General features: G+C 27.3%; 1 protein-coding gene across 1 annotated transcript in view; it reads right to left on the reverse strand.

Annotated features, from left to right (window-relative positions):
• LOC136972617 (myelin transcription factor 1-like protein) overlaps positions 1–19,114 on the reverse strand; it is a 149,054-nt gene that overhangs the window by 32,371 nt on the left and 97,569 nt on the right. Inside the window, 7 exon segments of the mRNA XM_067267195.1 lie at positions 3,156–3,311; positions 4,057–4,324; positions 6,611–6,699; positions 9,588–9,650; positions 9,826–9,853; positions 14,106–14,146; positions 15,105–15,174. Coding sequence (XP_067123296.1) covers positions 3,156–3,311; positions 4,057–4,324; positions 6,611–6,699; positions 9,588–9,650; positions 9,826–9,853; positions 14,106–14,146; positions 15,105–15,174 — 715 coding nt within the window.

The raw sequence follows: 19,114 nt of genomic DNA on the forward strand, positions 1-19,114 counted from the left end.
TTTTATTTGTAATATGATCCGTTACAATAATAGAATTATAAATAAAATTTTATTTTATCAAAATAACTCAAAGCTAAAAGAAAGAATTTAAGTTTAACTATTAATATTTTAATAGTATGCTTAGTTTTTTCATATATGAAATTACGTGTTTATATAGAAAAACTAAATAGTTTTTTAAAATCGCGATAAAGAAAATCATTAGTTTTATAAAATAAATGAAATGAAGAATAATTTTAAAGTTTCATCCTGAATTTTGTATTTTTAATAAAACTTTTAAGTGCTTATTTCATATAATTAAACCATATATTAAAATATTCTATCGCTTTAAAAAAATACAAAATCGAAATCCAAATAACTTACAAAAGAAATAATAAAGTTTAAAAAGTATCTTATCGTGACAATTCACGGTAAATGGAATCTCAACTGACCTGAAAGAACAATTTGCTAACCAACTGCAAGATATTCTTTTATAAATAGAACATAGAATTTCCTCACGTGAAGCTTTCACTATATTTTATTCTATCTGGTTTCATATGCACAGATTGAAACTTTATCTTAAACGTAAGATACTTGGAAAGGTTTTCGTTATCTTTATCTTAAGAAACAAATAGCAAATTGCCTATCCAGCGAGATTAATATTTTATTCTTAATTTTTCTAGACCCATATTTAGGAGATTTAAAATGATTAAGGATTTTAATTGCATGAGATACAAGTGAAAAATCTCTAAGCTAATTTCAGTCAAGTCAATCTAGAATCGAAGTCATGTTTATATCATCTTCACGTATTGTACTTATTTTCCATTCTTTCGTAAAATATTCATATAATTGTTTTAAAAACTGTTTATGAAATTTACATTGTTCTTAATATTATACAATAAAATTATAATGTTTTATTTCTGAAAGATTTCGATATAATCCTAATAATAAAAATGTCATATGTACTAATTATAACTTATATTGACCGTTTACAGTTCAATTCCTTACATAAGATTCTGCACAGAAAATTGTAAACACTTATTTTATATAACTAAACATAATTAGAAAGAATTACGTTTCAAATTTTATTATCAATTAATTTGTAATCAAATAACAAGAGAATAAGATCAATTGTCAAAATCGAGTTACACGTCTACAAAATTTTTTATTAAAAATACTAAATTATTTTTATCATACAAAGAATATTTTTTCATAGATTCATACAAAATAAAAATCAGTATAAAAATGTACTTCGCAAAAATTAACAAAGACGAGCAATTTCTGAAATAATATTCTTAAGTTATCTCCACTTTGAACCATGCACTGTACATTTAAATTGGAGAATTGCAATTTTATTTTCTTAAAAATATTTTAAATATTTAGTGAATGTAATTTACAAAATGGTATTTTATTAAAAATAAATTAATTAACATATATGAATTTATTTTATTTCATTTTACATTAAAATATTTAAGTATATATATTTTTAAATATTATCTAAGTACAAACATTTGATACAGCGAAAACTCTGAAATAAAAAATTACAAATAAATTTTAAAATTATTTATTTATTTAATATTATATGAATAATTATAATTACGGAAAGAATATGTTAACTGAATAACTTATTTTTTGTAGAAATAACATTAAAATATTTAATAAATATTTCTTAATTGTTACTTTCTGATTTTGCTTAACTTATTGTAGGTTTATAAATAAACAATTTTAAAAATTTTTTCAAATATGTTTATGTACAGTACATGAGTTAAAACCATATTTATAAATTAACAATTTTCACGAAAAATGATGGTTGATTGAGAAATTCAAGCTTAATCAATCATCATAAATATGAGAAAAGTTCGATAAAGCTATCCTTCATTATAATAAATCGTAGATATAAAGGTGAGTAAACTCTGGAATGATAAGTCAAATTATTTTCAATTTAATTTTACTAAAATTTTATTTATTTTTATGCAATTAATTTTTCTTTATACCATAAAAACAGCTACAACAATAATAATAATAATAATAATAGTGTTTTTCTTAAGAAGCTTCTTTAAAACAAATAATAAACTTACGTTTTGAAAACGAGTTGTTTACAGAGTTAGATGAGGATATTCAGCAGATAATTAAAGTTAAATTTTGTCTGCCGTCATCCTAATTAAAACTATATAGATGCTCTAGTACGAAGCGACAAGATTTTCTCAACAACAAAGAGTACAGTATCAGTATTTCAATGGAAAGACAGACAGATGGACAAGTGTATAAATTATTATACATGATATTAATTTGTTCTTACAAATTCCAATTTAAAATTGCGTTTAAAAAGGAAAAAAAAAGTAAATTATAATGAAGCGAGAATAGAGAGAACGATATTAAAATTAAAACTTAACTTTTATGTTAATTTTCTTTTTGTAACAGTCGAATTTTTATTTTAAATGACGCCAGTTTTTACGTCTTATAAATTGATTAGAACAAAATATTTATGCTTTTATTGATTAGAACAGAATATAAAAGCAATTGATTTTCTTAACTGTTTTTAAATTGGTTAATGAAAACTATTGTTATACTGTATATATATAAAGTTGTAACAAAACTCTAAAGACAAATTTTACATGTAAATTTCTCATAAATAAAAAGAAGAAAATTTACGCGAAGATCTAGTTTAGTTCCAGAATCTCTCCACGAAGGCGCCACTTGTATCTATATATGGTTACAGATAGGAAACTCATCTACAGTCATAATTTCACAAACATATACAACATTATTGTAGTCTCAAAAATTGTAAAAAAAAACGAAAATTCGCATAAATTTTCTTGTCGTTCAGTGTGAGAATTTCACTTATAAGATTTGCCGTTGAAGTTTTGTTACACTTTTTATGCCAATTAAACTGTGTTGTTGTAGTTACAATTTTTATTATATCAAAATAATAATATTAAAACGTTAATAAATATCGTGCAAACACCAAATATCTGTAACAAATGATCTTTTAACGCCAAGCTTTAAAATCGTGCAAGATAGTAACTAAACTGAAAAGGAGGAAACAAAAGTAGAGCAATGTAACAAAAATGAAAAGAGGAAAGCAAGCAAAACATTCATAACAAACAAGATGCTGGCATACAGTTTTACATCACCAGACTATAGAATGCAGAAAGGGGTGTAAATATAGCAGCTTTTACCTAGATGGAACACCGACAACTCTGTTGACACTAAGATCCAACGACTGTAAGGTCACCGTGCGGTTTCCTGTTGCCGACAAGTCAATGACTGGCTCCAAATTTTTAGTTGACAAGTTGATGGCTGCCGGAATCTGAGGTTCGTACTGGTACTCCTGCCTATAGGTCAAAGTTCGAGACAAAAAAGTCAGCGCAAAGCTCTTTACTTTCGCAAACCGCGCGACGTCCTGATTAACGTTTATGCAACGCTACTTTCCCATTTCTCCCTCTCTAAACTTCTGTTAAATGTTAAATAAATAAAATTCGAAATTTATATTTTCGGAATATCCTACATCTAAATTGCAATTCTCGCTGTTTTAACAATATATTATTCGCCTAAAAGAATTATTGAAACCTGACGTACAAAAAAGATTCATAATTAAATTTATAGAAAAAAATTTAAAAAGGTATTTCACCTTTTATATATTGTATAAACGTAAAGTAAACATGCAGCTGAAAGTGCTAAGCTACATACAAAAACCTGAGACATACCTGAAACAAAAAAAAAAAATTAAGCATGGAAAAAGCGTACCTGCCAATTTAAAAAGTGCGACTAAGCTAATTGAAAAAGCTGGTGCAAGCAGTAAAATTTTACAGAAGAAATACAAAATTTAACCTTAAAAACAATTGATGTTTACATTGTATATACCTAGGCTAATTTTTAAATTAATGAAAATATAAGGCATCAATAATTTACTTGAGTATCAACCCTTGATGCGAATATTCGAGTCATAGATTTCCTGAGTCAGCGCACGACGCGATCGTCGCATCGCTACCTTGAACACATTTTATTGATGCCAAATATAAAAAGATGATCAATTTATGAAAGGCTACTAAAATGTTAATCAAATAAATTATTGCTTACTTATACGTTGTCCCTTGTTTGGCATGCATACTAGGTTCTCTTTCCATAGCTTCTGTCGTTTTGGGTTTGGGTGCGATAGGTCGATTATAATATTTATGTACATCGTAACCATAATCGGAAGGAGGTGGCTTGCTATACTTCTCTAATTCTTTAGCTAGCTGTGTCCTGGGTGTCGGCGTGGATACGTATCCTGGATATTTATAATCTTGAAGATCCAGCTGTTTAACGTAACACATGGGCCTCAATACTCGATCTGACGAATTCGATCCTATGGGATGGAGCCATTATTAGAAGTTTGAGAAACTTATAAACATGTACTGTACAATAGGATGACATATCGTAAATTTTAGTCGTTATTGCCGAGGAGAGATGGCACCACGAGGTTTATCGATTTTATTTTCTCTTTAATTACGTAGGTTTCGACAAAATTTCGATATGCTAATAATATGTTTGGCGAAAAATATTGAAATTAAGATTATTTAAAATAAAAAAGATAATTATACACTCTTCGGTGCTTTTTCGAACAGTAATACAACTTTAAAGAGCAGAAAAATTATTCTAATTTGAGCTCTAACCGCAATATTACCCTAGGGAATCTTCCAAAAATCTTTTTTCTTTACTTTAGATAGATTAATGTTAGATAAGTTTAAGAAAATCAATAAATGAATCGCAATCCTTGCTTTTTCTGTTCGTGAATATGTTAATGCTTTATAAACTAGTGCAGTAAATGCATGGGGTACGACTGAATTAAATATTTATTCATAATAAACATCATCTAATGACTAATGCTTATTATCTATAAAAGTGCGAAAGTCATCGATTATTATGGTTTAATATTATTTATTTATACATTCTATGAAATTTTTTTTATTTTGCCAACATTTTTATTGTTTTAATAATTGAAATTTGGTAGCAGGCGATTTCTTAATAAAGATACGCTTTGTTATTCCGATTTCGATATTAACCGCAGGTAAAAGTTATTTATCAATAAGTGTCTAATCATGATCATTATATAATTCGTAAAAGATCACATTTAACAAATACAAATAAACAACTATTATAAATTAAGACGTAAGAATTTTTTTGTATCTTAGAGTTCAACATTCCTACATTTTCAGTTTAATTTCATCGTGATTCAGTTCTATCAATTTTAATCGTCTTTATTAATAAATCCTATTAAATGTCGATTAATACAATGGTCATGGCTAAGTTTGAATTTACATCTTAAAATAAGTAAAATGAAAGGTATTTTGTTTATCAAAATTTTTCAAAATAATGTGCATGATAAGTGGCTTGCATTCAAAATATAACTGAACAGAATAAAAACCAAATTTTTAACAGAAAAAACCAGTGTCGAGTGAGGTTTGAATTGTTATCTGATTCTACGATATTCAAGAATTTTTGTAATTATACGCTGTTTTAGTTATGCACAATTTGTAATGAAAATATTAACTTTATGTATAAATAATAAAAATTTGCTATCTTAGATATATCAAATTAAATATATTTTAGTATAATAGAACCGATATTGTATTGTATCATACTTATTACATGTAATAATTATCTAGTTTTCACAAAAATAAAAATGTGAAATTGTATTCTTAATCTAAAGACATAATGCAAACTTGATATTATATAAAAATCTGAGTCATTACTAATTTCTGCTTTCTCTTGATACTTTCGAGTTTAAATACATAGAATTAAACAGAAAATTTCTTTTTGAATATTTCATTTGGCATCTACTTTCATAAACTTCTTTTTCGTGAAGGATTAAATTTTTCGTTTTTATCATAAAAAATAAATTTAACCCAAGATTGAGTGGTCCTATCTTCAATTCATGACGATCAACTCGACATTTGTGTTGACTTACATTATTAGTAAATACATCAATTTGAAGAATATCGATAAAGCCGGACTCCTTGTTCTGACATCTTTCTTAATCTATCATATAACTGATGGTTTGGTTTCCCGAGAAGGGGGAAACTATTTTTGTTAAAGAAAATGATTTTTTGAAGCATAATATCGTCCTAGAAAACTCGAAGGTCACAGTATTTTCGTTTGGTCACTTTCGGACTTAAGCGAAGTTCGCTGCGACGCTTGCACCTGTTCACTTGTATCATCGTCACTCAGGTGACTTCCTAATCCCTTAAAACGTCCTTAAAGATAGCCGAAGATTAAAAGTGTAGAACTTTCAACCAAAACTAAAGTTTTTAAAGTTAGTTTTTCTCTAAAGTATCCAAATATCAGTAGACTTTCCAATTTTAATCCCGTAAAAATCTCGACAAACTTTTGCAAAGCCATATGTTTTATCTACCATATTTTTAAGTTAATATGAAATGACGAAATTTTGGAAAAATTGCATAGAGTTAAAACAAAAATATTTCACAAAGTGTATTATTTATATACATTTAATGTATTGCAATATATTTTACTTCTCTAAAAGACACTAAAACTTTAATATTATATACTATAAAAAAATCATTAAATAAATTTCATTAATTAAAAATTTGTTAACATTATACAGATTTATTTTTATAGAATATAAAATATTTACCAGGACTTGTAGGCTGTACAGTTTTTCCTGGCGTTTTCTGTTCTTTCTGGGCTATCTTTTCCATAGCGGCTATTGGACAACCTGACAAACTAAAAAAAATTTTAAAAATTTACTGATCACGTTAGAATTAGCCATTACGATATGCCATTGTTTTGAAATTTATAGAATAATTATTATAGTGAACTATAAAGTTGAAAGATATTCACTAAATACTAAAGTACTTTATACGTACAGTACAATCAAACTAATAAGAAATACTCACAAAGCAAATATATATATCTGAGAGCTACTATCGCTCGATATATATATATATATAGAGCGATAATAGCTTTCAGATTCATTTATAATGACCAACCTATATTTAACCAACCAACCTATCTATTGAGACTCGAGCATTCTGTTTTCTTAGAAATTTTTAAAGAAAATCACAAAGAATTATCTTAAGAACATGTAATTTCATATAACATCGTCACTGTTCATCTTCCTATACTTTATTCTAGTATGAGATAGAAAATATAAAAGCAAAATATTCAACCTAGAATAAACTTTAGTTTATTACTATAAAGATAGTAACAGGCAATTCTAGAATCAAACATATATTCTAGAATAAGGTGTTTTAAAAACACTCGCATTCTTCATTCTCTAAAAAAATAATATAAGCAATATTTCTCATTTTATACTGGATTTAAGTTAATAATTTACTTCAGAATGTCCCTGCAACTGCAAAGTAGAAGCATCTATCTCGTCCTAACAAAGGAGAGATTCTATATCACTATAGTAAGATATTATGCCTTTAAGCTTATAGATTGAGATAGCATGTCTGGAAGTATTCATCTCGTATACTGTAAGGTAAGGTGGTATTAAATCGATTTTCTGATTAATCTTGTTTATACTCGAAATGTGCTTCGTTGTTTTTAAAGAAGTGAAAGTAGAAAAATGGCGCTGAATTTTTTTATTTTGTTGAAATTGGTGTCTGGATGAAGCGGCGCCGGTGTTACAGTAAATGTCCGTTAGGCGGCGCTCCAACCGGAAGCAGTGTATTAATCAGAAAGAGTAGATGGGAATCGAACGGAACTGAAGTGAAAAACCATTAGTTTCCAATTCCGACGTACGATGTAAGAAATGCCGAGTTTTTCCTTGCTTTCTTTTCGTCTTTGTTCCTGTCTCATTCACTCTATTGTCCTGTCAACATGATTAAGTTGTTAAAGACGTCATTCATTCACAGTTCTGTCGCACCAACTGTCCAGATTCTCTTAATAATAATTAAATAGCACACAGGACGAAGCTTCTAAGAATCCCCAAAGAAAAACAGAAAGAAAAAGAGAAAAACGAGCCTATAGTTTACTATTTTATTCACTTTATCTCTTTCGTCCAGCTGGTCCGATAATGCCGTTTTGATTACAGTTATGGGCAATCTTGTAATGTCCGGTGCTATGTAATGTTCGCTATGTCGCGACGCGCCGCGTCGCGACATAGCGAAACAAATATAGGCCTATATCTTTTATTCTATCTGTTTTCTTATCAAAACAAACCTAAACATCCTTAGACGTTTAATGTTTTAAGAGAAATAAAAAAATAAACTAATTAATTTAAAAAACTGTGCTTAGTAATCTGCACGCAGCGCGGCGCGACATTCGCGAGTTTAATAACTGATGATTGATATGGTGATCAACCTCCAAACATTTATGTCTAAATGGCTTAAATTTCGCATATAGAATTAAAATTAGAGTTTAATAACAATTATTTGCGTAACTAAGTAAACTTTCAACGTATCTCTGAATATGAAATGAAATACGAAATTTTCCGCTTTAAGAAGTTTAATTCTATGCTTAAAGAGTAAATAACAATAACAGTCAATTATAAAACACCTGATTTTAATCGAATTTTAAAATAGATATGTAACGTGTAACGTATAAGCAGAAAGCGTATGAAATCATAAGCGATGATAAAATAAGCCAAATCATGCGACGCGATTAGTCGCAAACTATCGCGTTGTATTTATATATATGTAGAATAATAGTTCATCTATTTGTTTATATATAAATATTTTAAAATAATTTTTTGATGTTTTCATGTTGAGAAGAAATTACAGACGATGCGAATGTAACATAAGCGACGTGATCGTGCGACCTTTCACATATAGTACGTTCTCAATATATCTATAATATAATCTTAAGTATAAAAATACAAAAATCGATATTTTTCAACTATCGCATATGAAATATTTATAAAAAAATAATAAGGCAATTAGTCCTACTTAAATCTTAGATATAAAAGCAATGGAAAATTTAATTATAAAGTATAAAAAGGCATAAGGTAGTGTTATAAAAACAAAATATATCTTTAGCAGAAAACTTGGTAAAATTCAAGAGAACATTTTAAACTATAAATCGCAAGTGAGACGATTAAAATTAAGAAAATTCTCAACAAAATTCCGCTAAGGTAAAAGCAGAAACAGTTTTAAAACACAAAAACTTCAAATTATTCAGGCCTATTAGATGACAATAGCATGGAAGCTGTCAGCTCTGACAAATGGTGGATATAGATTAAAGGGTTGTAAAGCTGAATATTTAAGATTCTGCATATCAACGAATCTCTTGTTTAGCAGCAACAATCGAGAGTTGATTTGCCTTGTTTTTACAAATACCTCGGAATGATTAATGGAAATTGGAGAAATGTCCAAAGACAAAATAAAGTGAAGTGACAAGTAAAACATTCAAAGAATGCGTAATTAATTTGTAAGAACATTCTTATTAATATGCCTAAATCAACAAGTTGAAACTTTTAAAAATCTCATTTACTTGTCTATACACAAAGTGAATTTTAATCATTTAAATATTTTCGTAACATAAAGAAGTCGACAAAAATATTTAAATGATGATAAGCATCATTAGAACCATCATTTATCGTATGGTGAACTTATAAAAGAGCTTAAAGAATTTTAGAATATTAATATATTACGTGTTGAAATTTTTACCTGCGATGTGAATTTCTGTTTCTGTTCACATGACCTCTTCCATTGCATCCGGGTGTTGGACACCTTGAAAAGAGAGCATATTAATGTAAACACGTGTAAACTTAAAGATATTTCACAAAATTATTGAGAATTAACAAGAAAAACTATACAAAAGTTAAAATTTATAAATAAAATAATCGAGTTAGGTTCAGTTGGAATATTTATCGTTTAGCTAAAACCCATAAATTCCTCTACTTACTTGAGTATGGTTTCATGAAGAGCAAGAACTGGAAAGAGAAACAAATTACTGTTACAAATCAACCATAAAGTAGTTGTATAAGTCACGATTTAACGGATAGAAAGAGTGGGGAAGGAATAAGGGAAAGAAAATATTGTAAAAACTCTCGAGCAAATGTTGAAGAAAAACAAACAAGCGAGTTATAGTTGAGTGGGAATCGAACCGAATGTTTTACAGTCACAAAAAGATGACGAAAGTAGCTATTCACTACAACTAGAATATATATATATATATATATATATATAAAGAGCATGTAACGGTAGCGAAGACGAATAAAAAAATATATATATATAAAATAAAATAAAAAAATAAGGAAGCGTTTTCCGCGGTGGCCATTCCCACGCATCAGTCGGAAACTCGGAACAGATGGATAAGAGCTTTTGAAATATTGCTCCGTCTTCCGACTTTTGCTCTATTGCTCATTTCTCTGCAAGAAGTCACCGCACATCTGTCAATTTCCATCGTGACGTCACTAAACGCGTGATTTCTTATGTTCCATACACGTAAACAGCACTAATGCCATACGCACTAAAGTCGAATAAATTCGTTTCGTCACGGGATAACTCATGATTTTTCACAGAACAAATTAATTAATTAATATATTTTAGTATATTTATCATAAATAAACTTTCTGAAGTAGAAAATTCGTTTAAAAAAAATTAATTGGTTTTAAATTGACAACAAGAAAAAAAAAAGATTTTACTTCTCGAAACGTTCTCTTAGATAAGTTTTCATAGTTTATAATTCATTAATCAATTTTAAATTTACTTCATAAAAATATTTTTTAAAAAGTACAAATTTGAAAGTAAATGCGAAGAGGAAGATTTGTCTTAAACATTCTTATTTACATAAAGATTATCACTAGAGAGATGCTACTTATTTCGAAAGAAGCAAAAAAATTCTACCAAAAAGCTAATTTCTAGTTTAGAAAGTTTTACTCGTGAGATTTACAAAAACATCAAATGATATTATTCACTTTACATCTTTGGTATCTGATCAATCTTGTTGATATTAGCTCTATAAACTATTCGCCGCTTTTCATTTTATATAAATAACATAGGCTGTAAAAAATACCTTATTACCGAATAAAATTAATATAAATATTAATTAAGTGGACTTAACTTGCGATAGGATAAAGCATGTCCATGTTTTAAATTTGATAATAAATCCATTAAGTTTTGTGTTAAAATAGAAATTAATACATAAATAACTGTGAAATCCAAATATAAACTCAGAATTTTAAATTACTGTAAAGATTCTTCATTTACTCTTCAAATTATTATTAAAAATATTAACTTACATTATCAGGCAAGAAAGTAATCTCATATGTACCGAATTTCATAATATAAATGTGTAAAAATGCAGGAAAAACACAATTTTAGGATGCGATTGATATTCTAAACAACCGTACGTCCGCATGTGTTTATGTTTAGTTTTATATATTATAGAAATTTTATTTGTTTTACAACATTTCTAAAATTAGTAGAATATACATACTATTTTGAGAAAGACTTAACAATGTGCTTAATGTGAACATAAAAACCGATCTCTGAGGTAAGAATAACAAGAAAATGTCTGTTAGAAAAGTAAATCCATCAATTTTCTATTTAAAATGTTTTAAATTTCCTATAATCGTCATTAAAATTTAAAATTAGAATTACAGTATTACGATTCTTTATTAAATTTACATTATTTTATTAGAGATAAAATGGTTACAACGATTCTTTGCTTCACTTACAAAGTTATGATTCGAACTGCTAATGAAGGACCAAATAAAAGTGAGAAACGTAGATTTTTAAATTGAAAAATATTGTATACAATAAAATTTCTATACAAATTAATATCTTACATGCTTAATGAAAAGTTGAAGATATAAGAATCGAAATATATCATTAAAAATAAAAAAAGGTCACTTTTTAGTAGAAATACAGTATGATTCTGGTGTGTTTGATCGATGTTAACGCTTAAATATCTAAAATGTGCACTGTTTGCTAGATATAATTGATGAATATTTTAAATATGTTGGTAAAATGACATTCTTAAACAAGTTTATACGCTTAATTTTTACTTGTGCTGACATTTTGATATTTGTTTAAAAATCAAAATGTCAACACAAAAGTAACTACAGTAAAAATTAATGTCCTATCATTGTAAACAATAAGCAATTCAAAATCAATTTTATTGTCTTTTCATCTACTACATATAAAATATTTTCCCTTTCTTTTTATTTCTTTGTATGGTCCTTCAATTTCCTATATAATGTAAGCTACTTTTTAGTGATCGTAACCAATCGATATATAAGAAAAATCAAAGTAACACCAATCATAGAGAATAAGAATAATATAATTTACAAAAGATTTACACCTTTATTTCCAACTGTTTTGTTTTTAATTTCGACCAAAATCAGATAATTTTATTGCTAAAACGTAAAATTACTACATTTTATTACTTTAGTATCGTGCAACAGCAAAATCAAAACATATTTACAGTTTTTACTTGTTATTCACAAATAAATATTGACAGAAATGAAAGATAAAACTCACTAAATCAATAAAATTAATTACAATAAATGTCATTTTTGCTATTCTTTAAAAAAATTATATGATGTTTGGATCAAATTTGCATTATTTTAAATTAGTATTTTATACAAATTTGTAAGGAAAGCATATATATGAATTTAATGATTCTTTATTTTATAAAATAATCGGGATTACTCCATAAAATTTTCTTCTTTGTAGGGAAAAAAGCAATAAAAAAAATAGGAAACATTTCTTCAACTAAAAATCAGTTTGAAAAATATCAATTTTATCATTATTTGCTTCATAACATATAATCTGACATATAGACTATACCTTCTGGATTTGGAAAAAGCTAGATCTGCAACATATAAGAATCCAATTTTTAGTAGAATGGGAGCTGAAAGTATTAGAAGAAGGTTCGTTCGAAACTATTCTCTTTTTTCTTATTTTTCCCCTGGAGGAAAACGGATATTTTAATGATTTGGTCATTTTGAAAAACTATATTTATCGAAATCTTTATGGAATTTTATAACATGAGACAGATATATATATATATATATTGAAGAATCCATTGTCTTCACAAAAAATAAGACAAAATTAGTCCATTTTCTAAAAGTTACGAGCACAGTCTGGACTTACAGCATTTTAATTAATCACGCTACAATATCTACAAAACAAATAGAAATATTTCTATATAAAAATTATAAATTTTACAATTAATTATCTTTTAAAGTTTTAGAGATTCGTGCGTTAAATATAAAGTATTTTTAAAAGTTTTAGGTAACCAAGAATTATCACAATGTTTATGGATAAGACTTTACTTAGAACTGAAATAAATTTAATTTAAGTACTTTTGTATAACCAAATATATAACTAGAAGTAAGATTAGCCAAACAATAGATTTAGGAAGAGTGGTAAGAAATAAGAGATTGCGTTGTTATACACATGAAGAACCGTTATTAATTTTACAGAAAAACCCGATAGAGAGAGAGAGAGAGAAAGAGAGAGAGAGCGAGAGAGCGAGAGAGACTGAGTGAGAGAATAAAAAAAACTCTTTTCTTTAGTGTAGTACGAAGAAAAGAAATGGCAAAACGTTCACATATGAAGTTATAAAACGTGTGCTTTGTTAAGAAGTAAAGTAAACATAAAGTCTGCAGGGAAATTTCCCCCATTCTTAAGAATGTCATCAACAAAAGAAACTTTTGAGCTTAAAGAAAACTAAGATATTAATGTTTGAAAAAACTGAAAGCGAGATGCAAAATGAGAACAAATATCTATACTATAGATAACATACAACGAAGAATGACATTTTAAGAAAAAAATTGCTTTAGTGAGGTATACATTGTGTACAGCATTAAGTGGCTAACAATGAGATGTGACAATTTTTTATTGGAAGTAAAGCGAAATTCTTGATGTTACTTATGTTTAACTAAATTCTCTGGGATTTATTTAGTATCGGAAACTTTCCTTAAATCTAAGCAAAAAAGCTTAGATTTAAGGAAGATGAAATTTACTTACAGTTTTCTTACTTATAAAATATAGATTTTACTATTTTCTCTTTCATATATTGTCATAATTATATAAAATAATTATTCGATAGCTTGGAATATATTCTCCAACTTTCGATTAAAAGAATTTGCTCGAAAGTTATATTTATAAATAATTTAAGGAAAAAAAAACATTAAAATGTTTATATGAAAAAATTTTAATTAATAAACTTACTTTCTGGCGTAATTTTGTCTTTCCTCGGACATCCTGATAAGCTGTTAAAACAGAAAAATTTCGAATAAGAGCCTTTCATTTTAAAATATAAATCCATAAAATATATCAATAGAACTTTTTAAATTTAAAAAAAAGAAAACATAATTCCATGAAACTTGAAATATATTTAAAAGGGAATGATATTAAAAGTAAGCCAAAAAAATCATTAAAAAGGCAATTGTTCACTAGTATACTGGAATGAGAATTAGCTTATTCAAGTTTTAAATTTAAAAAAAGGATTAAAATATTTTAAATAAATTTTAAAAGTTGTGTTATTTTATACTTAATACTTTTAAAAGTTATTAAGTGTTATAGCAATGTCATTTGAGTCATAAGATTCTTACATTTTTGGTATTAATATACAAAAGCAATTATTATATAACTTAATAATCATTAACTAAACTATAAATTGTATAATTTTATATTTATGATAAAATAATTTTAAATCTAGATACTTATAAAATGACGTAAAACTTTACGGCAATAATTTAAAAAGAGAAGAAGAAAAAAATAATTCTTATAATTTGGTAGAGACTCTTGGAAACTTCTGTTATCCTTTTCTTTCTAACAGCTCTTTTTACTGCCGTATTTACGTCTTTCGAACCACCCGTAAAATGGTCTCGTGACGATCTTACCGCATCCCAGATTCCCAGATTACTTCTATCGTTCTTACACCCACTCGAGTAAGATGATTTGTAAAAAGCGACCGTGTCATTCGTTTGTGGGCTTCCCCCTTTTTTAGTATAATGAAAAGAAACCGGGCTGAACTACAATGCTATTTTATGCCACGTCTTTATTAAGACCTATACAAAATTTCCACTCTATCGGAGAAGCACGAACCACGATAACAGTTTATCTAATAAACGGCGTTACTCTTGATTAACTACTTAATTTTTTAAAGTTAATGATATTTAGGGTTTACAGGTGAAAAAATACTTTAAAAATTAATTTACATATTACCTTCGATGATGTGAGTAGAGTCCTGTAGCATGACCTGTACCGTTGCATCCAGGAGTAGGACACTTACTCTCTGTTAAAGATTTTAAAATATTTTCAAAAAATTAGATTTAGTTAATAAAATAAATATATAAAAATTCTGTTACGATTTTTAATCGTTTATTTAATGCATATATAGGAAAAAATAGTAAATTATTACGGTATAAATAAAGATACGACTAAGTGGTGAAACGGATGGAAGACTGCGAGACTTTATGACGTGTAACATACTAAGAAGGAATGAAGAATAGTTATGATCGCGCCCCTTGGCCTCTAAGTTTTCTTACGGCTTTTTACACCCCGAACATTCCTAATTTCCATCACGTGGTAGGTACTGGCAATGGTCCAACTTTTCTTGTTTACGTGACGTGAGTTTTAAGCACGTGCGAAGATCTTAAGTGACCCACATTGAGATTTGATGCAAGATTTGTAAATTGGTATTACTCTAATCAACTGGAAGTTGTAACAAACTTTTTATTTCGATGAATATCTACTTACATTATTAGTTATAATAATAGTAATAAACGAGAAAACATTTAACTTATCAGATCTGGACGAGAATATAGTAAATATGTCCAGGTATGGATAATTAAAAAGACAAAATTAAATGAAAATAGTCATTTCTTTTAACACAAATAGTGTCTTGTAATTTGAAAATGTTATTTTAAAAAATTTCATTTTAATGACGATTTGTTCAAAATATCTACTACAATTGGTCGAAATATGAGTTTCTTAACGATGATTGGTGGAAAATATGATTATTTTTTAAAATCAATCAATTACGAAATAAATTAATACAATATTTTAAACTTGTAAAATCAGCAGCAATAAGCGTAATTTTAACTATTTCAGTTTATTTCACCGATTCCTATGTAGAAAACCACATATACAGTTAGTTACAATATATTTCGACTTATATCTTCGACGATCTTTTGCGACAATAGTTTATGTTCATTGGACTTGTATTAATTTAGGCCTAATTTTAGATATCCTACAAAAATTAATTCTCTACATTTAATTTCAATATAAAAACCAACATATTAAATTTTCAACGGTAATAAATAATTAAAAAAATATTTAAAAATCTGTTTAATGACAAAAAATATACGGTTTTATTACAATTTTAGGCCTGTTAAATTACAAAATAAGAGGTAAGAGTCTAGAATATCCAAAATGTAATCTAGTAGAGAATATATATTTGATGAACCTGATAAGGAATTCAAGTATTGGGTAGGATTGAAAGTGGGAGAAGGAATCTTCTAGAATATGCCATTGGAACCAAAATAACCTTTAAGAGAATGAAAGGGATAAAAGTTTCAAGTTAATGTCAACTTTAAAAAGTCCAATTTATCCGAATTGAATTAAATAAAGCTTTGCTCATCATTTGTCTCGAAAGGTAATAAATATATTCTTTTTTATTTTATAAAAAATAAGTTCGAAGAATCTTAAATATTGTTAATTCTCAAAATGTTTCTATTCAATAAGTTATATGAATCCAATCAAAACATTTTAAGACTAATTATTACTGTCTAAAAATTAAATTACAGTCAATTTTTTAAGATTTTTATTTAACTCTGTAAAAATTACAAAAATATATTTATATAAAGTAACATAAAATTAAGAGCATTAAACTTCATAAAATAATAGCATATGTATGTTTCAAAATATGTGTTTAACTGTATTTGCAGATCCATATATATGTACGTGTGTGATTTTTCTTCTGTATCTCTACGGATTTATGAAGTTGATGTCAAAAGTTAAGCTATGACCTTTAACATTCCATCATATCTTTGCACAGAAAATCATTGACACGATCATTGACGCGATCGAATTATTTATGAGACTGTTACGTGTCCTCATCAGTCATTTAAGCTTTTTTTTATATCCAGAAATTGTAAAAATTGTATTATATTTTTAATAACTGATATGATACATAAAGAAATTTAGCTTTTTATATAGATCTATCGTAAAAGACAAATATTTTGTAGGATAAAATAAAGACTTTTAGAAGAAATAGATTATTTATAATTTAGATATTTTTAGAAAATAGCAGATAAACATTTAATTATTTTAAGAATAAAATTCTATTAACTTACAAAATGTTATAACACGTACAGTACAGTACACACATGTAATATTTAATGTCAATATATAATTGAAAATGATAGTTCTAACCTATTTTGGGGTAGCAAAAACGCAATTTAATTACCTACCTATAAGTTTTAAATTTATCTAGGCCGTTTTATATCTAAGTAAATTATAAATTATATAGCAAAATACAAAAACCTAGTATTAGTTGTCTAGTGAATTATAAAGAATGTAACATACCTCGTCGTATACATGCTTTGGTTACTCAGTGAATTATGAATTATGTACTTAGTGAATTATAGACTAAATACTCAGTTACTTATGTACTTCAGTTACATAGTAAATTATAAACTACATATCCGGTTACACAGAAACTTAGCTATAGGGAATTACAAACTATTTAATGGAATATATAAAAAAAACTAGTTTTAATAATTGTCAAAACGTTAACATGCAGGAAGATGAACAAGAATTATTGTAAAGTTAATATGTCAAAAATACTAGGAGTGAATGATTATAAATAATAAAATATTATAATTATCTTCTACTATATTTTTATATTTATAGAACAAATATGTTTTTATATTTTTTCATTTAATCAATAAAATATCACTTTCTTCGCTTTTAAAATTTGGTACAGTGTATATTCCATAGATTTATTATACAGTAACACGTTTCTCCCAATATACCAAATGTGTAAATATTAATATATAATTTTCGATTTTCTAATAAGGCAAACATCATAAACCTATGAATTAGATATCTGTTATTGGATTTCTATAATCTTAACATAGAAATGAACCTATTTCGACCATCTAACAACGCCTAACTAGTACCTCTCAATCAAGTTATTTGAAAATTACAATACTTAACTAGTTAGAACTGACAATATAGTTATGTAATGAATTATAAATGATGTAAATATAAATCTGAATTCTAAAATTTGAGTATTGTCTATTGTTTTTCTAATCATTCCGAAATCCATGTTATTTAAATGAGGAAATAATATAAGTAATTATAGTTTTTAACTTAAATCGTACTGTGACTTAGACTCTATGACACTAAGATGTTATTATTAATTAGTTTAACTCTTGTGATTAATTGTAATAGTTTGAAGGATTAAAAATATGAGCTTTACAAGAAGTGAATAAAAAATTGGAGAAAGATTAAAAACGAAAATTTTATGACAGAAAATATTTTTAAAAAAAATGAGAGAAGTATTTTGTTTCGCCTGACGAAAAATGAATCGAGAGCATGCGAGACATACGTTTTAAGAAGGCAAAAACTAGGTTATACAACTTAAAAAAACGAGAAATGATTTATTCGGATTTCTTATAATCTTTTAGAAGCTTATATTAGAAATTTAATTCCAAAGAAGCTAGCGAGAAGATAATTCTTTAGGCAGCGAGTTATTCGAGTAAACAATTTAAACCGTACGCAACTAATAATGAGGAAATTACGGTGACGCAAAATTCGCCATAAACCAGCCATATATGTCAACAGCTCAGTTGTAGAAACAGAAAAAAGCACCATTCCGAGGCGTATTAAATAACCAAAGAATCTCTCTCTCAGGCGCGCGCGCTCCAACATCCCCCTTTTGCTCCCTTCATCCATCGCCAGCGTGATAATGGAAGTCTGTGATTTTAAGCCGTTGAGGTACCCGTTACATTTGCCGGCTGTGCCGTGTGCCAGCCAAGATTACAGCTCCCAAGTTTGGTAATAACGCTGGCGGTTTTTCCCATTAACCGAGCGAAATTACGATCTCTAGCAAACCATCCGGAACAAGCAGTGCCGACTGCGAATAGCTAGTATGCTGCTTACATGGCACGAGACGATGTCTTTCGGTTTTCGAACGTTTAAAGCGTGTTCTACTGTGCACACACCCT

Source organism: Centruroides vittatus, unplaced genomic scaffold (genome assembly GCF_030686945.1).
Source record: "Centruroides vittatus isolate TY-2023 unplaced genomic scaffold, ASM3068694v2 contig_299, whole genome shotgun sequence".
Classification (NCBI taxonomy): Eukaryota; Metazoa; Arthropoda; class Arachnida; order Scorpiones; family Buthidae; genus Centruroides; species Centruroides vittatus.